General features: G+C 40.6%; 1 protein-coding gene across 4 annotated transcripts in view; it reads left to right on the top strand.

Moving 5' to 3' along the window:
* Positions 1 to 22,358, top strand: part of LOC143860839 (phosphatidylinositol/phosphatidylcholine transfer protein SFH9-like) — a 28,130-nt gene extending 5,772 nt beyond the window's left edge. For 2 of the 4 annotated variants that reach the window (XM_077371668.1, XM_077371669.1), the window contains exons 5-14: positions 12,443 to 12,709; positions 12,847 to 12,924; positions 13,024 to 13,125; positions 13,212 to 13,261; positions 13,373 to 13,472; positions 13,577 to 13,663; positions 13,764 to 13,814; positions 19,407 to 19,554; positions 20,780 to 21,174; positions 21,290 to 21,430. In XM_077371668.1, coding sequence (XP_077227783.1) covers positions 12,443 to 12,709; positions 12,847 to 12,924; positions 13,024 to 13,125; positions 13,212 to 13,261; positions 13,373 to 13,472; positions 13,577 to 13,663; positions 13,764 to 13,814; positions 19,407 to 19,554; positions 20,780 to 21,174; positions 21,290 to 21,424 — 1,413 coding nt within the window. In that variant the 3' untranslated portion in view covers positions 21,425 to 21,430. Of the gene's footprint in view, positions 1 to 12,442; positions 12,710 to 12,846; positions 12,925 to 13,023; positions 13,126 to 13,211; positions 13,262 to 13,372; positions 13,473 to 13,576; positions 13,664 to 13,763; positions 13,815 to 19,406; positions 19,555 to 20,779; positions 21,175 to 21,289; positions 21,431 to 21,737; positions 21,970 to 22,082 lie in introns of those variants that run through there. The other 2 variants (XM_077371671.1, XM_077371670.1) reach the window with 2 other exon arrangements.
* The last annotated feature ends 1,412 nt before the right edge of the window (positions 22,359 to 23,770 follow it).

Genomic DNA, 23,770 nt, shown 5'->3' with positions numbered 1-23,770 from the left:
CAATTTCCACCCTATTTAAGACATTGTTAAGAAGCTTTATACCATGATGTGATGCTCGAACCTCTGCCTCGTTCGCATCCAAAATCCCGATAGGACCTGAGAAGGCCCATATAACCTTCCCTTGATCATCTCTTAACACCCTACCAATACCCGATGGACCAGGATTCCCCATGCTAGATCCATCAAAGTTAAATTTCAAAAAACCTTGTAAAGGTGGTTCCCATACTTGATCCACCTTCGGATTTTCCCTAACTCCATTACATATCACCCTCCAACCGTGCCACAAATCGAAGGCCGATACGAAAGCAAAGCTGGGTATGAGTCTCACCCAAGAAATGATAAGCGCTACAACTTTGTTGAAGAGGAAAGGGGGACGCTTGGAGAAACCTTTGAAGACCCTAGCATTTCTTTCCTTCCATAACACCCATATTATAGCTAGAAAGGAAATACTCCACAGAATTTTACCCTTGCCTTTCCATGGACACCACTCCCAATGGTCAAAGAGCTCTGATAACTTTTCATGGACATCTAATTGATGTAGTTGCCATTTCTTGGCAGCGGCAATAGCAAGCAAACAACGTACCGTAACTAACTTTGCGACAGGCGCAAAAGTTTCATGGTAATCAAGGCTCTCAGAGTATAGCCTCCTTTTGCAACCAGCCTCGCCTTATAGCGTTCAATTGAACCATCAGCGTTAAACTTAATTTTGTATACCCACTTGCACCCAATTGCACGTTCCATTGTCCAAGTACCATTTTCTTCAAGAGCTCTAAGCTCATTGGCCATGGCAGCTCGCCAATGAACATGCTGGACAGCCTGATTATAGGAGCTTGGTTCCTCATAGGAGCAAACATTAGCTAAGAAGGCTTGTTAACTAGTAGAAAACTGATCTGTAGGCAAAAATGAGGAATGGGATAAAGTGTACCTGAGGCTTTAGGCCTTGAAGAAGTTTGAGAGGCAGGAGTGGATGTGGGCATGGACACACATTGTAAAGAATTGTTGCAAACATGATCCTTCAAATAGTGAGGTTGGATATGAGTTCGGATAGATCTACAAAGAGAAACATCTGTCACGGGTGATGGTGAAGGAAAAATAGGAGCTGTGACAGGCATAGATTCAACACTTGGGGTGTTGTGGCGTGGTGATGATGAATTTGGTTGATGGGACGCCAAAGCAGAATCATCATCAAGGTGAAGGGTATTGTGAGGTGGAAAAGGTTGTGTTATTTCGGTTGTATTTGTAGTAGAATATGCCTCAGATTTGAAACGCATCAAATAAATCCATGTGCATCTTGAAAAATCATCCACTACACCCTTGCAACTTATAAAATGGAAAATTCTTGAATTTCTCTTTACTATTCACTTAAGGGAACAATCAGGCATTGAATAATAATTCCTAGCTTTTTGGCAGCATGGTGAGGAAACATTATTTGATTAGCTTTGATTTTGATTCGAACATTCTTTGATTAGCTTTGATTTGGACTCTGACAGTATTATATTTTTTATATAATATAATAATGTATTAAGCATAGCCTACAATATATGAGTTGTATAGTACTTTATAGGCTACTCATATTCGCACTACCATGTTTTGATAATGGAGCGAATTCAGCTTGTCTTTTACTTATTAATTGGCTGCTGAGAACTTTTTTGGGAAATGTAATAGCCTTTGACAACTGATTAAATATTAAAAGACAACTTGGGCTCACCCCATTATCAAAGCTTGGGAGTACGTCGCCCCCGACGAATTCAGATTGTCTTTTACTTATTAATTGGCTGCTAGAGCTTTTATGGGAAATGTAATAGCCTTTGACAACTGATTAAATATTAAAAGACAAGTTGAGTTCACCCCATTATCAAAGCTTGGTAGCGCATCGCCCCCTTATCAAAGCATGGTAGTGTGTGTTGAAGAGTGTTGTAGGGTAGTTTAGGTATTACTTGTATGGTGAAGGGTATTGTAGTCCTTGTACACATGTTGCCCTAGTTGGGCCTATATATATACATTATATTACATGGGAGCTCCTTAGTGGAGACTCACCATCTTCTCCATTCCTCTTCTTCTCCTTCTCTACCTTATCTCTCATTTCTAACATGGTATCATAGCAAAGATCCTAAAAGGAAAAGAAGAAGAGTACATCTTCGTTCCCATCCATCTCACCAATCTCTCACGCATCTCTACCTCTCCCTAATTTTTCTCCATTCACTTTTTATTTCTGGCATTAACCCTCCACCCTTTTATCTCTCTTGACAACCTCTCTCTCTCTCTCTCTCTCTCTCTCTCTCTCTCTCTCGGCATCTCTCTCTCAGCATCTCTCTCTCGACAATCTATACCCATACTGCTGTGGCCCCATCCACACCACAACCCTCATCTCCCTCTCCCACTATCACGCGTCGGTCCCACCACTCTTTTCTTTGCCGTAATCTCAAACAACGACAAAGAAAACTCAAAACCCTCCTTGCCGTAAACTCATTTTGGGTTTTCTCCATCCAAAACCTCAAATCCTCCTCCACCTATTCTACCATATTCTCAAACCCAAATCCGTTATTCTTCCCTTTCTTTCTCTTTTGAATTCCCATTTGAGGAAGAAATCTTCTTCCCAAATCCCTTTTGGCATCCCAAACCCTAAATCTCCATCCAAAACCCCAAATCCTTAATCCCAAACCCTAAATCCCTTAACCCTAAGCACTCCCTATTAATCCCTAAACTCCACACCCTTTTGTAAATACCATTTGTAAATTCATCCATCCTAAAAAATAAAAACAAGAAACCCCAAAAAAATCCATTCTTGTACATTGTTTTCCCTCTTTCTCCATCCATACCCTCCTTTCTTCTTCTTTGTTCTAAATGCATAAATTCCTTTTTTTTTGTTCCCAAGTCCATACATCTCTTTCTTTTCTAAATCTTTGTCCCTTTTGAGAGTTCTTTCTCTTTTCCTATCCCCTTTTCTTTATGGTTTAAATCCTCTATTTCTTTCTTTTTTCTTGAGCCTCATCCTCCCATTTCACTCCATCCACATTTTGTCATCTCTCTCTATCTTCTACGGAGTTTGTCTTCCTATCCAAGGTGCCCACCAAGTATTCGATGAAATGTCTGAGAGAGGTCTGGTGCCTTGAGAGTTCTTCTTGTCGTTGCAAGCTGAAGGCCTTCGGCCTCAACTTAAGGGAGAGTTTTGTAGGTCTTATGTAGTTCCTTGGATGGAGTGGTGGGTTGTTAGTGTTGTGTTGTTCGTGGTTCACCTTGTTAGTTGTCCTTCCACGCTTGGTGTCGTCTTCTTGTAGTCTTTTCTTGTCTTGTCGTCTTCTCCTGGCTATTGTAGTAGCGCCCTCTTGGTTTGCATGTTATTTCCGGTTCCTTCTTGTTGTTGGTTGGTTGGTGGTTGTTCTTCCTCGTCAGGCATGTTGCTTTCTGTTGATGTTGTTCGCCATTCTAGATGTTTGGTTTCTTCTTCGCATTGTCAGTCCTTTGCATCGTTAGTTTCTTCTTCGTGTTCTTGATTGATTCCTTCTACACGTGTGTAGTACCCTTGCGTAGTTTTACACATTCATTGTGGTTTGCGTTGCAATATACTTCTCATTGTCCGGCTATATGCTCAATTGTTAGCGTTGCTTTCGGCTTTATCTACCTTGGGCGGATGTGTCCCCCGTTGTTGGTCGGTTATATCTCCGGACGACAGTGTTCCCCTTCGTTGGTCGGTTATATCTCCAGGCATCGGAGTCCCCCATCGGCCTTGTATTTCCAGGCAACTGTGACCCCCGTCGTCCTTGCCTTTCCGGACGAGTGTCCCCCATTGTTGGTTGGTTATATCTCCAGGCGACGGTGTCCCCCCATCGGCCTTATCTCTATGGGCAATGGTGTCCCCCGTCATTGGTCGGTTGTCTCTCAAGGCGACGATGTCTCCCCGTCGGCCTTGTCTCTCCGGGCGATGGTGTCCCCCTTCGTTGTTAGATTGTCTCTCCAAGCGATGGTTCCTCTCACTGTTTTGGTGGTGGGAGTTCTTCTCCTTCTATTGGCGTTGTGCTGCTCAGCTGATGTCTCCGCTCGTGGTGCTTTGCCATTGCTCGTGTGCACATGATGTACCTATTTTGCTCGCTGGATCGTTGTTGTTTTCCCTGTCGAGGCGCTTCTGTTCGATCGTTGATCTCATTACTTGCCATAGTGCTGACTCAGGGGGAGCTGTTATCTTTGGTGGCCGTTGATCTCGACAATTGTACTCTCATGGTGGCCATTGTCTTGTTTTATTATGTTTTTCATTTTGTATTCACCACATCAGCTTGAGGAGTGTTGTACCAAGCTGGCTGTGTGTATGAGATTATTACTGCCTTTTTGTTGTATGGGTATTTTTAGTTGTTGTTGTTTTCTTTATAGCAAGCTGGAATTCCATAGTATATAGTATATACACTCCAGCCTGAGGGGGAGTGTTGAAGAGTGTTGTAGGGTAGTTTAGGTATTACTTGTATGGTGAAGGGTATTGTAATCTTTGTATACATGTTGCCCTAGTTGGGCCTGTATATACATCATATTATATGGGAGCTCCTTAGTGGAGACTCACCATCTTCTCCATTCCTCTTCTTCTCCTTCTCTACCTTATATGTTATTTCTAACAGTGTGAATATCATTACACTGGTTTATATTGTGCACTAGTGTGACAGCCCGTGCATTGCACGGGCAACCAAAAAAAAATAATGTTTCATAAAAAGATGTATTAAAACTGTTTTAAACAAAAAATAAAAAATAAAAAATATATATATATATATATATATATTCATAGAAAGAAGCATGTTGGAAATGCAGTACGCTTTAAAACATATAAAATATGGGATGGATTCGGCACTTATTTGTTAGGTTCTCTCTCTGCCTAGTGTCACGGACCTTTGGTTTGGGATTGAGGTCCGTGCGGCACTTGCGTTGCCTCACAACAAGCAAGTAAGCCTAGCAAAGTTATGAGAATCAATCCTACAAAACAAACACAAATGGAGTGCTAAGTTTCCAAACACACACAAAGCAATAGGGCACGCGAGTAGGCAAATGTTAAGCTTTATTGATGATTCTAGAACAAGTTACAATAGGATTATGCCAAAAGGTCTACAACTCCTAAGGGTCCCCGATCACCCGTTGACTAGAATGGAATCCCTGCTAGGATATGCACTAGCAATGCACCACTCGATGGCCAACCAAGATCTCAGGGTAAAGAGCTTTAGCAACCAACCCACTTAGCGGCGAGTGGCGACCAAAGGTGCTATAAACAACAACTTTCCAAGACGCAATGAGACGAGCGGCGTTTGGATTTTAATACCAACTACGTCCTCACTACAACATATACATAGGCATGAGTCTTACATATTACATTGATAGACCAAGTCACGGGCCATAGGCCATGCGAACAGCACTTGACGAAATGGCCACGTGACACTCCCCCACCCAATCATGTCGACGCCCTCGTCGACATTGCGTCCGTGTAGGTACGTATTTCATCTTCAGTGAGGTGGAGCTTTTCCCTTGGTTCCCAGCTAGCTTCTGAGTCTGGTAGGCCTTTCCACTTGATGAGGTATTCTAGTGTCGGTCTTCGAGAAGTTCCTCGCGGCTTGGTGCGTTCAGCCATGATACCCTCAACTTCAGGTGTGAAGGAAGTTGCATGCGGTTCCTCTCGAATTGATGTGTTTCTGGTGTTGTCTTCCTTATCGGCTCGATAGGGCTTCAAACAACTAGCATGAAAAACAGGATGGATTCTGAGCCATGAAGGGAGTTGGACCCGGAAGGAGACTTTACCAACACGCTCAAGGATGGGAAGGGGTCCTTCATACTTTCAAACCAAGCCTTTATGCACTTTGCGGGTAAACTTGAGCTGGCTAGAGTTCAATTTGACTAACACCAAGTCACCAACTTTGAAGTCATCTGGTCTTCTATCCTGATCCGCCCACTTCTTCATCCTCCTTGAAGCTTTCTCCAAATACGCTCTGGCGATGTCTACATTTGCGTGCCACTCTTTTGTCATATGATAAGCAAGGGGGCTATTGCCGATATAACCAGCAGCGATGGAATGGGGGGTGGAAGGTTGCCGGCCAGTCGCTAGCTCGAAGGGGCTTTGATTAGATGCAGAGCTCTTTTGTAAGTTGTAGCAAAACTGCGCTACATCGAGCAGGTGAACCCAATTTCGTTGGTTGGCACTAACAAAGTGCCTCAAGTATTCTTCAAGTAGGGCATTGAACCTTTCTGTCTGTCCGTCGGCTTGGGGGTGTAGGCTCGAGGAGAAGTTTAACTTTGTGCCCAACAACTTAAACACTTCGGTCCACAGGCGGCCTGTGAATCTTGGGTCTCTGTCACTGACAATATTCTGAGGAACGCCCCAATACTTCACAACATGGCGGAAGAATAGTCTAGCTGCCTTCTCTGCACTGCAATATAATGGCGCTGGTATGAATGTTGCTTACTTTGAAAACCTGTCCACGACCACTATGATAGAGCCAAACTCCCCAACTTTGGGTAAGCTCATAATAAAGTCTAGGGAGATACTCTCCCAAGGTCCCTTCGGCACTGGCAACGGGTCTAAGAGTCCCAAGGGCTTGTCCCTTTCCACCTTATCTTGCTTGCAAGTGAGGCACGTCCGAACATACTCTTCCACATCATCGCTCATTCGGGGCCAGTAGTAATTACGTTCAACCAGGGCGAGAGTGCGATGAATTCCAGGGTGCCCTGCCCACAGAGTATCATGGCGCTCTCTCAAAAGTTCCTTCCTTAGGTCACCTGATCGCGGAATGTATATTCGACTCAACTTGGCCAGTAGGAGACTGTTTTGGGTCCAAAAGCGTCGTGATTTCCCCGCCTTCACAAGCTGCATGATAGTTTGGGCGAATGGATCTTTCTCAAGCCCTTCACGAATACGGTCTTGTAGGTTGCTCTTTATTTGACACATGGAGGCATGTTCATCCAATTTCAAGATGGCCAACTCAGCCTTTCGACTGAGTGCGTCGGCTACTTGGTTCGATCGGCCCGACTTGTATTCTAGAACCATGTCAAATTCTGCAAGGAAATCTTGCCATCGAGCTTGTTTTGGTGACAACTTCCTCTGGGTTTGGAAATAGCTTGTGGCTACATTATCGGTCTTGACAACAAACTTGGAGCCAAGAAGGTAATGTCTCCAAACTCGCAAGCAGTGTACTATTGTGGTCATCTCCTTTTCTTGCACGGTGTATTTTCGTTCAGTGTCAATGAGTTTGCGGCTCTCAAAAGCAATCGGGTGCCCTTCTTGCATAAGCACATCGCCAATAGCATAGTCTGAGGCATCAGTCTGAACTTCAAATGGCAGCGAATGGTTTGGCAGCTGTAGCACTGGCTCCACCATAACAACATCCTTGAGATTCTGAAAGGCAGTATTACATTTTTCGGACCATAACCACGGGCGATCTTTCTTCAACAAGTCTGTCAAAGGAGCCGCTCGATTTGAGTATCCTGATATGAACCGCCGATAGTAGTTAACAAGCCCGAGGAATGACCGGAGTTCTCCCACCTTGGTTGGAATTTGCCACTCTTGGATGGCACGGACCTTCTCATTGTCCATGCAAATTTCTCCTCCACCCACTTCGTGACCCAAGAACATAATACGCTCCTGAGCAAATGAGCACTTCTCTAGCTTCACATAGAGTTGGTTATTTCTGAGTACTCCAAGGACCTTCTTTAAATGATCATCGTGTTCTTCGAGAGTGTTGCTATATACTACAATGTCATCGAGGTAGACCACTACAAACTTATCTAGAAACTCATGAAACAACCCATTCATCAAAGTACAAAAGGTTGCAAGGGCATTAGTAAGGCCAAATGGCGTCACCAAGAATTCAAAGGCACCATACCTTGTTACACAGGTTGTCTTGGCCTCATCTCCTTCTGCAATTCGCACTTGGTAATAGCCGGATCGCAAATCCAGCTTGGAGAAGTATCTGGCTTCTCCCAGTTGGTCAAACAAGTCAGCAATTAGGGGGATTTGATACTTATTCTTCACAGTCAGCTTGTTGAGGGCCCTGTAGTCAATACACAATCGTAGACTCCCATCATGCTTCTTTTGGAATAGAACTGGGGCACCAAAGGGGGCCTTTGAAGGCCTAAGAAATCCTGCTTCTAGTAGCTCATTGAGTTGCCTCCTAAGCTCTGCTAACTCTGGAGAGGCCATTCTGTAGGGGGCACGGGCTGGGGGTATGCTGCCAGGCTCTAGCTCGATTTTATGGTCCACTGCCCTCCTTGGCGGCAGCTTCTTGGGTAGCTTCTCAGGCATAGCATCTTTAATTTCTTCTATAACATCTTTGATGCTCGGGGGAATGAGGATCTCCCCCACCAGTGCCTCTCCCATCTTTAAGGTTGCCATGAAGGTGGGTTCCCCTTTCTTTAAACCCTTGTTCAGCTGAAGGGCCGTTAAGTGTTTGACGTCTTTCCTCTCTTGTCTAGTGGCAGGAATCATACAGGGTACTTTTTCTCCAAACATACATAAGGAGTTTAAGTAGGGCATTGGAACTGCTTTGGCCTGGTTCAAGAATTCTATCCCTAAGATGACATGAAAATCATCTAAGGGTACTGCCATGAGATTGGTTGTTCCAGACCATGCCCCAATCTTGATTGGTACACTCCTTGCTTTCCCAGTGACGGGGCGGGCTTCTGAGTTTACCGCCTTCATTTTCCAGTCATCTTTTTTGAGCTTCAACGCTAAACGTTTTGCCTCTTGTTCCGAGACAAAGTTGTGTGTAGCACCTGTATCGATCATAGCCCGAGTCATCTTTCCATTGATGCATGCATCAATGTACATCAAGCCTTTGGATGGGACTCCTTTAGAAAGAATTTTCTTGGCACCTTGTCCCTTGATAGCAGAGCACAGGCTTAGAGCTGTCATCTTTGGTTCCTCCTCATCTTCTTCCTCTTCGCTCTGAGTGTGGGGTGAGGAAGTTGAAGCTAGCAAAGCATTGACAGTCCCCTTTTTTGGGGCAAAACCGAGTATAATGTGGACCGGTGCATATGAAGCACGGCCCCTGTGACGCAGAAGTTGGTGTCTCATTGTATTGTCTGGACCCTTCTCTGGGATAGGTTCTCCTATCGCCCCTGAACCCTGGATTCTTACTTTTGTGCTACTAAAAGATCGACTAGAGGTATTCATGTTGCTGGGAGGCCTGTTGAAGCTGCTAGATGGCTTGTTGTTGAAGTCTTTCTTCCTGTTTGTTGCGTCATCCCCCACATGATCAAATAACTTTTCTGCTTCGATCATTGCCGTGGCAAGGTTCTGAACTCCTCTTCTTCGGAGCTCTGTCTGGGACCAAGGCTTTAGTCCCTCCATAAATTGAAATAGCTTGTCCTCCCCTGACATGCTCTTTATATCAAGCATGAGGGTCGAAAATTTCTTCACATATTCTCGAATCGACCCGGTTTGTTGAAGGCGCCGTAGGTTCTTTGGGGCAATGAACTCCACATTCTCAGGCATGAATTGTGCCTTAAGTTCTCGCTTCATGTCTTCCCAACTGTCAATAATACATCGTCCCGCTTCAATCTCTTCATAACGGGTTCGCCACCACAATTTGGCATCATCACTGAGGTACATGCTGGCCGTAGTTTTGTAACTCCTTAGCATCACGGACTTTGGCCTCCTCATCAAGATGTGTTGCACGGAAATATTGTTCTATATCGAACAAGAAGTTTTGTAACTCCTTAGCATCACGGGCACCGGCGTAGCATCATGGTTCAGGCACTCGTACCCTGCAACCCTGTCCATCACCGTGACCACCTATGCCATTACCGATGGTCCTCATGAGTAAATTCACCTGACCAGTGAGGGTCTCAACTTGCTTTCGAAGATCCTCCATCGCGGCCTGATTCAATAACTTAGCAAGAGCATGGACTCGCTCTTCTACCTCTTCTATCATGCCCTTGGTCTCCACATCAAGGCCTTCTTTCAACTCGGCAAGATTAAATTGCTGTTGCTCTACCGCTGTCACCCTTTCCTCAACACCAGCAATCCGTTCTCTTGTACTTCGCACCGGTATTGGTTCTTGATCATCACGGACCTGACTAGACTCCGAAGGGAGTGTTTGGGTAGCATTCTTCTTCGCCATTTCTGAATGTAGGTAGGAACTTCTGCTCTGATACCAACTGTCACAGACCTTTGGTTTGGGATTGAGGTCCGTGCGGCACTTGTGTTGCCTCACAACAAGCAAGTAAGCCTAGCAAAGTTATGAGAATCAATCCTACAAAACAAACACAAATGGAGTGCTAAGTTTCCAAACACACACAAAGCAATAGGGCACGCGAGTAGGCAAATGTTAAGCTTTATTGATGATTCTAGAACAAGTTACAATAGGATTATGCCAAAAGGTCTACAACTCCTAAGGGTCCCCGATCACCCGTTGACTAGAATGGAATCCCTGCTAGGATATGCACTAGCAATGCACCACTCGATGGCCAACCAAGATCTCAGGGTAAAGAGCTTTAGCAACCAACCCACTTAGCGGCGAGTGGCGACCAAAGGTGCTATAAACAACAACTTTCCAAGACGCAACGAGACGAGCGGCGTTTGGATTTTAATACCAACTACGTCCTCACTACAACATATACATAGGCATGAGTCTTACATATTACATTGATAGACCAAGTCACGGGCCATAGGCCATGCGAACAACGCTGGACGAAATGGCCACGTGACACTAGTTTCACTTCTGCTTGTTGCTTCTGCAAGTCTGCAACTTCTTGTTTTTTTCTTTATTTTTTTCAACAAAGAAGGATTGCAGGATTTTTCCCAAACTAAACTCACCTTTTGTTGCTATGGTTCTTCTACGGAAATAAAATAGTGCGTATGACCTGTGAGGGAACTTGGGGACGTTGGGAGAGGAAGGAGGGAAAGACGGAGAAGAGAGTGATTTTTGTGAAACAGTTTGTTCGTTTAGCAGGTGCAGTGAGATTTATGCGGCCAATTAAGTAGTTCCCGGAGATTCACGGCGATTAGTTGTTGGAGATATTTACCAGCTCTGTTGCATGAGAGTGCATCGGATGAATTAAATGAATAAGACAACATCTATTGAGAAGTGAGCCTATGAGGCTACTCTCTCATGCAACCGCCGGCTAGCAAAATGCCTTAGCAAATCCCTTGTTTTTTTATCTAGGAAAAAATACAGATACACCTCCTCAACTTTCTGACATTTTCAACTATAACCCTGACTTTCAAAAGTCACCAACTGCACCCCCTGAGGTTTCAATTTGTATAAGGTAGACCTTCTCAGTTGACGGTTCGTCCACAAATCGAAGGGTTAAGATGATCCTATGGAGTTGATTTTTTGGGCACACCCAATCTATGTTAGGGCCCATCAAATAAACGCTTTGGATCATCCAAACAATGTGTGCCCAGTGTGTTTTTGGTAGTGTTTGGATTCGGGTATGGGGTTTTGAGGGGGGTATGGGCTCTTCATTAGCATTGATAGTGTTTCAAAAGAGGAGGTCTACCTTATACAAATTGAAAGTGCAGCCACATAGGCCGAATTAAATGAATAAGACAATTTGTTCAAATTTCAAAAGTGAGCCTGCTACTCTCTCATGCAACAGCCAGCTGGGGAGATGCCTTAGGAAATCCCTTGTTTTTTTATATATACTATGATTGTTATTAACAAATGCTCTTTTTTCCGATGATTTCCATTCTAGAGATTTGGGTCGATCGATTTCATCATTTGTTTCCTTTTTTAATAGAGAGAAAGAGACATGGGTTATTCGCTGATTTTAAGGAAAAGATTTCAATTCAGTGTAACTATATATTTAGGCGATAAACGTGGATTGGGAGGCGATTTAGGTGGAAGCGGAAACCTTTCACGAAAAGGCAGAATCGTAGTTTTTGTTTTTGAAGGAACTGGGAGAAAATCCTGGAATACCAAATTCATGCCTTTTTTGAGATATTTAGGAAAATTAAGATGACAAGTAGGATAAGGGCTGGATGGGGGACTGTCCACGTCAGCGTGAACAGTGAAACCCCCATCTTGCTATATTATAATAGATTATATGTAAAAGTCTAATATAAAACAATAAATCATAAAAAAATAAGTCACACTATGCTTTCTAAAATATAATCTCTATTTTGTCACTAATGCTAAACTAGGGCCTGATCAGATCATCAATGAAATATTTTTCTTGTTGCTATCTTTTTATTGTACAGTCATAGATATAATGTTGCCATAGTGGAAATTTTTCTTATTAGATGTTTTCTTGTCATGAACTTACACAGTAAATTCAATTTTTCAATATGCTTTATGAAAATATTATACTTTGCTCATGTGAAATTTAAGAATATCATGATAAAAGTATATCTATTATGCATCTGTTCTCTCTCTCTCTCTCTCTCTCTCAACAAATAAGCAATTACGATTTCAGAATTATGTAAAAGGAAGAATGATCTGCACAGTTTAACAGACTGTAATATAATGGAAAATTTCAGGACTTCACATTTGATGAACGGGACGAAGTTTTGCATTATTATCCACATGGTTACCATGGAGTGGACAAGGAGGGAAGGCCTATTTATATTGAAAGACTTGGCCAAGTTGAACCATACAAGCTTATGAAGGTTACCACGACTGACCGCTACTTGAAATACCATATTCAGGAGTTTGAGAAGACATTTAATGAGAAATTTCCAGCATGTTCCATTGCAGCCAAGAGGCACATTGATTCTACAACAACAATATTGGATGTGCATGGCGTGGTAGGGTTCTGGACTTCTAGCCTTCCATGATATCATACTTCTATTAATCACACTGGTTTCTTTACTGACTTTTGTTAGAGGGTATTTTTTTCTGTTCACAATAACAACTTTACCTCATTATTTGGTTCATTCTGTAGAGTTTGATGAATTTTGGCAAGGTTGCACATGATCTTGTTCTCCGGATCCATAAAATTGATACTGAAAACTATCCTGAGGTATCTAATTCATTATAAACTAAGGGGCAATGCCATTTGAATTTCTGTAAAGAAGGTTCTTCATGACTTTTTTTTATTAATATCTCTCATTTCATGCAGACATTACATCAGATGTTGATTGTTAATGCTGGTAATGGTTTCAAATTGATATGGAACACTATAAAAGGATTTCTAGACCCAAGGACTACCGCAAAGATACAAGTAAAAGGAATCTGTGGTTCTTGTACTTTGTTGCATCTTTACTCATTTTATATAACTAACCTGATTTTCTTGCCTTTATTTCACAGGTCTTAGGAAACAAATACCAGAATAAGCTACTTGAAATTGTAGATTCAAGGTCAATATCTCCCTTTTTTCTATAATTATTCTGTGGTACTTATTTCGGTTTCTTATGTGGAAGTTTTAAGTTCTTGCCCTAATATGTATTTTATAACCTTTCTTTCAACAGCCAATTGCCTGATTTTCTAGATGGCACTTGCACTTGCTCAAATGATGGAGGGTGTCTTAGGTCCAATAAGGGACCATGGAGCAATCCAGAAATAATGAAGGCATGATCCTTGCAATTTTTTTTTCTTTTGACAACTATTTTTCAAAACAAAGATTCTTAATTTTTACACCGAAAACTTGCATTGTGACATATGGCCATGTACAGCTGGTTCACTATGGAGAATCAACTTACTTGAGGAAAATCGCTAATGTATCTGATGAAAGCAAAATAAATTTTCTGCATGTCTCAAAGGTACCATGTAGATCAAATTCATTCAGTTACATATATTTTTGCACACATTTGTTTTATATCTATGCTTTAGATTTTGTCTCATAATGCCATGGATACCCAGGGTGTAAGTAACCACGTGTCGGCAACTGAGTCTGGATCATATGTTGAAGAGGTATGCTCTTCTACTTGGTCAAGGGATGTGGGTCCATTCTGTAGAGGGGTGAAAATTCTTATTGTTTGTATTATCCTTCAATTGTTTTGCTTTTCTTTTCTAATATCCCCTTTGTTAGTGATTCATGTGTTAGTATCATTTTTATATAATTATACTGCATATTAATATATCTGTGTGTGTGTGTGTGTGTGTATATATATATATATATATATATATATAGAGAGAGAGAGAGAGAGAGAGAGAGAGAGAGAGGAAAATGATTGTGAGCTTGAAGCTCATATAGCTTATATGAGCTTGAGGGCCCAAACACATGTGGGCCCACATTGTTAGGATGATCCAAAGCATTCATTTGAAAGGCCCTTACATAGATAGGATGTGTACAAAAAATCAGCTTCATAGGATCATCCTAACCCATCCAAATGTGGAGAGCAAAATGGACAGACACTGTTTGCCACAAATCTGCCCATTTTTTCCCTCCGCTTTTGGAAGAGTTAGGATTATCCAATGGATCTGATTTTTGGCACACACCCTAGGGGTGGCCAGAACCGAAGAACCGAACCGGAACCGAACTGTAAAAAAATATTTTTGGTCCGGTTCGGTTCCACTGATGAAGAACCGAACTTATTCAGTTCGGTTCCGAGTCTAATGTTCTCGGTTCGGTTCCGGAACCGAAGAACCGAACTTTGAATATATATATATATATATATATATATATATATATATATATAAAATATTTTTATATTTCTATTATACATATACTTAATAATATAAATTACTTATAATATTAATAAGTAATAGTTAATACTATTCTTATAATAAGAAAGTAACTTATATTATAACTTTAATTAAAAGTTTTTATAAATTATAATTAATAATTAATAATTAGCCATTAGAACCGAAGAACCGGACCGAACCGAACCGATTATGTTCGGTCCGGTTCGGTTCGGTTCGGTCCTACTGTGTACTACGGTTCGGTTCGGTTCTTACGGTTCATGGAACCGAGAACCGAGAACCGAAAAAAAAGGAACCGAGAACCGAGAACCGAACCGGTTGGCCACCCCTAACACACCCTATCTATGATGGGGCCTTGCAAATGAATGGTTTGGATCATCACAAAAAATGTGGGACCCATGTGTTTGGGCCCTCAAGCTCATATAAGCTATATGAGCTTCAAGCTCACAATCATTTTCCTCATATATATATGAGAAAACTGTTTGTGCGCTTAAGCGCATGAAAATATGGTGCGCTGAAGGTTTGGTTTGAAGTGGGTCCCACTAGCTAACGCGAAGAAAAACCAGACGCGCTCGTTTTGAAAAAACAAAAAAACCCAAATTACAGATTCTCGTCTTCATCGTCTTCATGCTTGGGTTTTTCAAAAAACCCAAATCGCAGACTCGCTCCCTCTCTCTAACATTTTAAGCTTCAAAAAACCCAAATTACAGATATTCGTCTTCATCGTCTTCATGCTTGGGTTTTTTCAAAAAACCGAAATCGCAGACTCGCTCCCTCTCTCTCTAACATTTTAAGCTTCAAAAAACCCAAATTACAGATTCAAACGAGGTCTTCATCGTCTTCATGCTTGGGTTTTTTCAAAAAACCCAAATCGCTGACTCGCTCCCTCTCTCTCTAACATTTTAAGCTTCAAAAAACCCAGATTACAGATTCAAACGAGGTCTTCATCGTCTTCATGCTTGGGTTTTTTGAAAAAACCCAAATCGCAGACTCGCTCCCTCTCTCTCTAACATTTTAAGCTTCAAAAAACCCAAATTACAGATTCTCGTCTTCATCGTCTTCATGCTTGGGTTTTTTCAAAAGAGCGCATGAACAGATTTGGGTTTCTTACAAAACAGACGTGAAGAGATACTGAGAGAGAGAGAGAGAGAGAGAGAGAGAGAGAGAGAGAGAGAGAGAGAGAGAGAGATTCACGTCTGCGATTTGGGTTTCTCTGTCAACAAAACAGATTTGGGTTTCTTACAAAACAGACGTGAAGAGATACTGAGAGAGAGAGAGAGAGAGAGAGAGAGAGAGAGAGAGAGAGAGAGAGAGAGAGAGAGAGAGAGAGAGAGAGAGAGATTCACGTCTGCGATTTGGGTTTCTTAACAAAAGAGCGCATGAACACGAGGGTCTGTGATTTGGGTTTTTTTCCTTGTTGTTTTTACAAAAGGTTTGAAATCTGCCATTTGGGTTTTTCAAGTGGGACCCACTTGAAACCAAACCTTCAGCGCACCATATTTCTCATGCGCTTAAGCGCACAAACAGTTTTCTCTCTCTCTCTCTCTCTATATATATTCAATGCATCTTAGAAGTGATGGTATCAGACATTCTTAAGATCTTTTCACAGTGCCGGAGAAGCACCCGGTGAGTTAGCCAGCTCAGCTCTAAATCGCACATGATACTTTTCTCTTTCTTCTTCTTCTCCTTGTCCTTTGCCTTCCTCCTTCCCTTTCTTTATTGTCTTTGCTACAGTTTTCACAAGGTGCCTTTTTTATTCTTTCTCTACTTCTTCCCTTTCTTATATAAGAATCTCTAGACAAAACTTTTCCAGCCCTCTTCTCAAGAGCTCTTCAGCAATTGTAAAAAGGTAAGGAGACAGAGGATCCTCCTGACGAAGTCCCCTGGAAGATTTGAAAAACCCTTTCGGTTTCCCACTAATAAGAGCAGAAAACCAACAGTTGGTGATAGTGTTTATGATGAGATTCCTTAAAGAATTGCAAAGCTCAAATCTTGTCAAGACATTCAACAAAAACCATATCAAGTTTTAGGATAACATTTCCATCATAAACTTTTCTATAAGGTTATGCACCATCTCTTGAACGATTGAAATGTTATCAATGATATTTCTATCTGTCACAGAAGCTCCTTGTTCCGGAGAACTTATTTTTTGGAAAATAGATGTCACACAATTAGAAATCAATTTAAACCTAATCTTATAACTGAAGTTGCAAATGCAAATACATCGATAGGCCAACATACCTCTAGGATTTTCCTTCTTAGGAATGATCGAAATGAAAGTGGACGTATAAGATTTTGGGAGAGTACCTCCTTGGAAGAATTCTGAGAGCATTTATGGCATCCATTTTGATGATTTTCTAATAGTGAATAAAATTTTTTCGTCAAAATCATCGGTTCCAGGAGCAATATTCATGGGCATTCCAAAAACGACATCTTTGATCTCCACCTCCAAAGATTGTTTCACTAGCATATCATTGTCAATATCAGTAATCAGATTCGGGATAATATCTACAAGATCTTCATTCATAGAAGCTCCATCAGTCCAAAGGTCTTTATCAAAGCTGCATACCAAATCCCGCATAGCAGACTGGCCATCATTTCAGTCTCCATTATGTCAAATTTTACTGATGCTCTTAAAGGTCCTATGCAAAACCGAGAGACATGAGAAATTTTTTGTATTTTCCCCCTCTTTAGGCCACTTTTCCTTTAATTTTTGCCTTAAAAATAGCTGCTCTATGAGAAGAGCTTGGTTAAGATTTAGGCGAGCATTAGCTAAGCATTCAGCCTTAGAAGGAGAATGATCTACATCACAATCTAGTTCATCTGTAGCCATATTATCTTTCGCATCTCTTAATTTCTAAAACACATCGCCGAATACCACTCTAGCCACATTATATTTCGCAACTCTTAATTTCTGAAACACATTGCCGAATACATCTTTAGTCTAGATCGTAAGTCTTTGCTTCAATCTCTTTAGCTTAGTAGCCAAAATGAAGATACCACTTCCCAAAACAGAATTCTGACAGTCATCTTTTACTACAGCCAGAAATCTGTCAACAATCCAAACATGTTCTCGCAATGTGAGTGACTTTCACTTGAATCTCACTATCATTTCCAAAGCCCATTGGTTAAAAGTTAAAACTCTGTCAAGTTTGATTTTAACACGACTTTCATCCAGTTGGTTATTATGCCTAGTGAATTTATTGCCTTCATAACATAAGAATAAAAGAGCTCAGTTAAAGCTAATCCAAGATTTTTAGTGGGGAGAGTGGAGTTTAGTCATGCTTTGATGTATTGATCTTGGGCATGCCAAGCTTCATTTGCTTGACTTTTCTCCACATAAGAAAATCTGTTTTCCTCCCCAATGCTATCACTTCTTCACGTACGCGTTGGATGGTATCGGAAGGCCTTTGAGATGATTAAGAATGCCCTAAACATGGAGAATGGAGCTATACTTTCATAAGGTTACCATTGCTAAGCTTGATAGTGACAAGATGGGAGGGGATATGAAAATGAGTGACCGAAGAAGAGGAAGAGGATAAAAATGAAGGGATTTCATCAGAAGAACAAGAAAAAAAGAGGGTATGGAAAGGAGAAACAAGAGATTTTAAGAGGAATGGATAGACAGCAGAGAAGAGAGCAAGATTTGCATTGGGGTGGGAAGAACTAGGGTTTCACAAATTGAAGGGAGAACATTTTGTGTTTGGAGAATTTCGTAGGGTTTGGGATTGATTTTCGAAGGCTCAATGCTAACTTCCATCTTCTTTTAAATGGAGTGCTAAAATGCACCTAGGTGGTGGTACATGGACCCTATTGTTTTTTTAATGCCTTCCCATTTAGGTTAAATGCCAACATGATCCTTAAGTGAGATGTACATTAGCAAGAGAGTTGACTTACTAGGAGAAGAAAAACAAACCCTGAAATTCATGGGTATGAAGAGAGAAGGAAATAGAAGGTAGATTATGATTGAAGAGGCAGATATGATTTAAAAAAGTTAAAGAAAAAGTAGTGAAAAATATTTGGGAGTAAATAAAGGAAATGGTATGTCTAGGATTTTGACCAAAAGAAGGTAGATATGGGAATAGGAGGTGCGTGAGGTTTGAAGGAGAAGAAATACCACAGTTGGTGTTAGATTTAGATTCTCTGGCTCTGATACCATGTAAAATCAGAAGAAAAAGAGAGGAAGAAAGTTGTGAGGGAGAAAAGTAGTATGATTTTATTTATTCAAAATGGGCGTTACAATGAATAGTTTAGATAACAAATTACACAAATAACATTAATGGAAAGTATTCAACCCCTTTTTAGCATGACCATTGCTAATATATAATGAATTCACGATCACCAAGAATCACAAAGAAAAAATGTTTTTAACTTTGAAAGACTCGCCACCAAGGAGTGTTATCAAATTGGGCTTTATTTTATGCGGAGCCTCAAGTTCAGCATAAGCAGATGAACTCACTATGCCTACAGAATCAAACTGAAGCATAATATTCGACGAGGAGCATATGAAAGATGTCCTACTGAAAGTGGGAAATTCATTTGAGTAAATGATGCTGAAATTCTGTGACCATAACACATTTAGAAAATCAAAAGCTTACCTTAAGCCTCAATTATTTGCTTAATACAAAACAACTCTTTCAGAACTGCAGCAAGGGTTGCACTCCAATATTGTTTTTGTTGAATATGTTTGTTCATTAAATAAATTCCATGCTAACGTTCACATTTAGGACATAATATAATGTGTGCATGCTAAGTCTGTGTTTCCATGGAACAAGCCAGATATTGAATTCTTATAGTAAAATAATATGAAACTATCAATTTATCAATTGATATTTCTAATCTTGGTTTTTGGGCCCGCAGTTTTCTCAGGTACGGATGGGTGATCCACTGGCATGCTGCAGCATGATCAAACCATTTGCTGTTGCTAATGGAGTTGAAAATGTTGCTTCAAGGGATAGAGGATCAGCGGCCACAATGTCATCTCGTCAAAATATGCCCTTGTGCAAAGGTAATTTCTTTCTATCATTTTTAGCAGCCTGCACTTCTCTAACTCACATCATAATGATTAATGCTCCCACAGAGAGATGTACCCAGAATGTAGTAATTGAAAACGGTTTAGTTGTTTGCTTATAATTGAAAACAGTTTAGTTTGTTGGCATGGTTTTAAATTTCGGCCGAAATTTCAGGAAATTGTAATTTTTTAATTTTTTTTTTCACAAAATTTTGTCCGAATTTGGCCGAAATACCGAAATTTCGGCACAACTTTGAAATTTGTTTTTTTTTTACCGAATTTCGGTATTTCGGCCTCTATTTCGGTTTCGGCTATGTCCAAAACCGAAATTTAAAACCTTGGTTGTTGGCATACTGTTGGTTCGATTATATTGACTCTTATTTTATCTGTTCATTGTCCCATTTAATTACAGCTTAGCTAACTACATCTAGGAAAGAGAAGAACTTTTAAACTAAAAAAAAATAAAAACACGAAGGGTTACTAGAAGGACAAGATGGAACGGCATGCAAGTTGCAGCTAATTAGGGAATGATGAGTAGCTTGGTGTCCTTCATTCCTATGAGATGCTCTACTAGAATGTTTTGTAGAATCAAAACATGTCAACTTCATTTTGAAAAGGTCACTATATTCACATTAAAGTCTTTCAAATATGTTTCCATCATCAAAAGTTAACTCTTAGTGTCTTAAAGGCTCTGTTTCACTTGTAAAAGAGATTAAAATGTTTCCTTTCAGTGTGCAGCTATGATTTAGCAGACACTTTGAATTTATTGCCTACACACATGTCCTGCCGTGTCCGACACGACACCCGTGTCCACACGTGGACACTCTTTTGGACACTTTTAGGTATTGCTAGAAGTGATACACCTAATATGGGCACGTGGACACATTTTTGTACCGTGCCAAGTGTGACATTTAGTTTTATTATTAAATATTGTGTTTGCCTCTTTTATTATTAAGTCTTCTTTTATTATAAACTCTTCTTTAACTAATATGTGTTGCTATATCCCCTCCCATAAACCTAAAACCCTAAACAAACTCTTATTTTACCTGTGTCCCTGTTTCTAAATTTTGGGGGTTTGCCGTGTCCGACACTCCGTGTCCGTGTCAACAGGCGACACTCGTGTCCATGTCCACAAATCATAGTTGTGCAGTAATGAAATTAATTTTCCCCTTCAGCATGCAAATTTTCATTACATGCAGCTGAAAATTTGACCTTGTTTCAGGTGGCTCAAATGATAATGCTTGCCATAGAATGCCATCACAGAAGTTCCATCCCCTTATAACAAGATCAGTGACTCAGCTCTTAGTGAGACCATTAGCTATTTTACGTTTTGTATTTTGTTGGTTGGGAAGAATGCTTTTATTCCATCATGCGGATGAGCAGTTGGAAAATCAGTGTAACCAAGATTCAGATCTGAGTTCCGTGGAACAACTTGCTTCACAGAAGGCTAAAGAGGACGCCATCCTTCCATATTTGCAGAGGCTGCAAAGTTTAGAAGCATTGGTAACAGAATTGACCAAAAAACCTTTGAGAATTCCACCAGAGAAAGACACCATGCTTCTCGAGTCATTGAGTCGTATCAAATCCATAGAATATGATTTACGGAAGACGAAGAATGTAAGTTTTTTGTCCCTAGCCCTGGACTCATTTCACAGTATTCATACATTTTAATGTTGTTTTCTTCTTGTTCATTGTTAATTGTCTTTTAAATCTTATTTTATTCTTTTTGTAGGAGTTGAATGCAACAGCGTCGAAACAATTGGAGCTTGCAGTGTCTCTGGAGTCTCTAAAGGAAACCAGCTTACGGGTGAGTTCAGCTCTTGTGACAATAATTATATGCACATCCCCTAGGGAACCCTACTGTTAAGGAAATGTTGTAAGTAACCTGATCTTTTCTATAACACTCCATAATATTTTAGAATGGCTGAGGTTAGCCTCCTTTGTATTCACAGAATGGTAACAGTTCCCCAATTCTTTTTGAAGTTTCCCAGTTACTCTTATGCTGCTCTGAAGTAGTTTTTGGCCATTTTAATTAAATTAGCCTTTCTTAGTACACGTTTAAATGACATTCTAAAAAAAATTAGAGCTACTTTCTTTTTCTTCTTGTTTTTTTTCTTTCCCTTGATGAAATTGCACTGATAACTTGCATACCATGTTAATAAGACACTTGTTGATTGCAGAGGAGAACATCTTGCTGGTTGAAAGACTGCAACTCTTTTCGGGCAGGAAGTTGAACATATTGTTTGGAGAAACTGAATGTTCTGTATCCCTTTACCAGAGCCAAATTTTAGACAGTAATTATACCAGGGCCTGCAATTGAAGCCTTTGAGATGATTTTTACGGAAGAAAATTGAGGTTTCTCTCTTTGGGTTGTCCTTTGACAAAATGATAGGAAGTCAGAGTACACAAAATGTATGTGCTGGGCTCCTGTTGGTCCCATGCATTGTGCAGTGTATCTTTCATATCATTTCCCTTCTCTCTTTGGTGCAAGTTGATTCTAACTTTATTGTTTTCTTTGGTTTCAGGTTTACAAATGAGCCCTCTTCTTGTTTCAACTAGCACAGAATAACAAGAGGAAAAAATAAGGTCAATACAGTTCCCTTCAAATTACACTGTAGAGCCTTTACATCAATTTCCTTCTGTACAGTATACTGATGTTCATTTAAATCTTATTGGGTACTCTGAGGAACTTAATCTTGTCTAATTTGCACTCCCCTACAAGTGTATGCGCGCTTATCATTATGATTCATTCATTTGTATACTCATTTTCCATGGAAAATTTTGTTTTGATTGGAGGGCTAGTCGTGTAGAGTTGCATGGTGCTGCTTTTTATACACAAGTGCAAACATAGACAGCCCAATTTTTGTGGCGACTAGACATTTTAAGGTGTTATTATTATATGATATACTTATAGACTATGATTTGTGGACACTGTCACAGTGTCGAATACAGCAAACCCCCAAAATTTAGAAACGGAGACACGGCTAAAATAGAAGGAATATAAAATCATGATTTGCCAACAAGGATTCACGTGTAGAGTTTCGACATGGATACAAGGTGTTTGACATGACAACCCATAAAAATCTATAAATGGTGACACACTCATACGGATACATACATACAAAATTATTGATCACCGTCATAATTTGCATCGATAAAAATATGATATTCAGTTATTCCAATATTATATTCATTGTACCCTATTAGTCTTCCTTTCTCGCCGCATATTGGAGACTGAAGAGAACTACATTAAATGTTAAAGTATAAAAGATAAATAACGCCTTTCTCCCATAGCTTAAGCTTCTGGAGAAGTTGGTAAGTTAACATGGTATCAAAGCCAAAGGTCTCGAGTTCAAACGTCCCGGATAACAAAAATCCACATGCGATGGTCGGCCTAAAGTGGGACCACAAGTGACACGTGTTTGCCAAGTGGGCCACACATGCGGCGGAGTGTTAAAGTATAAAAGATAAATAACACCTTTCTTCAACAGCTTAAGCTTTTGGAGAATTTGGTAAGTTAACACGGTATCAGAGCCAAAGGTCTTGAGTTCAAACCTCCTGGATAGCAAAAATCCACAGGCGATGGTCGGCCCAAAGTGGGACCACATGTGCCACGTGTTTGCCAAGTGGGCCACACGTGCGGGGGAGTGTTAAAGTATAAAAGATAAATAACGCCTTTCTCCAACAGCTTAGCTTTTCGAGAAGTTGGTAAGTTAACATGGTATCAAAGCCAAAGGTCTCGAGTTCAAACCTCCCAGATAGCAAAAATCCACATGCGATGGTCGGCCCAAAGTGGGACCACATGTGCCACGTGTTTGCCAAGTGGGCCACACGTGCGGGGGAGTGTTAAAGTATAAAAGATAAATAACGCCTTTCTCCAACAGCTTAAGCTTTTCGAGAAGTTGGTAAGTTAACAAATACGTTGTTATTTGATTATCTCCTGTTTTAAATTATAATTGATTAATCTTAAGAGTTCGTTTAGGGTTTTAAGCTTAGGGGAGGGGAAATCACAGCAAATATTAGTTAAAAGAAGAGTTATAATAAAAGAATAGTTAATAATAATAAGAAGTTAAGCACAATATTTAATAATAGTGAGTCCACTTATTTGGGGCTCCCTCCCTTCCACTTGTTTGGGCTTACCTTTGAGAATTGGTACGCCAACAAAAGAAAGTTGGGATCCCATTGTAGATAGAGTGGAGGAGAGGCTCGACAC

This window comes from Tasmannia lanceolata, unplaced genomic scaffold (genome assembly GCF_043159265.1).
Source record: "Tasmannia lanceolata isolate RefF3 unplaced genomic scaffold, GAP_Taslan_0.1 ptg000037l, whole genome shotgun sequence".
NCBI classification, from domain to species: Eukaryota; Viridiplantae; Streptophyta; class Magnoliopsida; order Canellales; family Winteraceae; genus Tasmannia; species Tasmannia lanceolata.
Note: the sequence above shows the minus strand (reverse complement) of the source record. Positions and strands in the feature narration are given on the sequence as shown.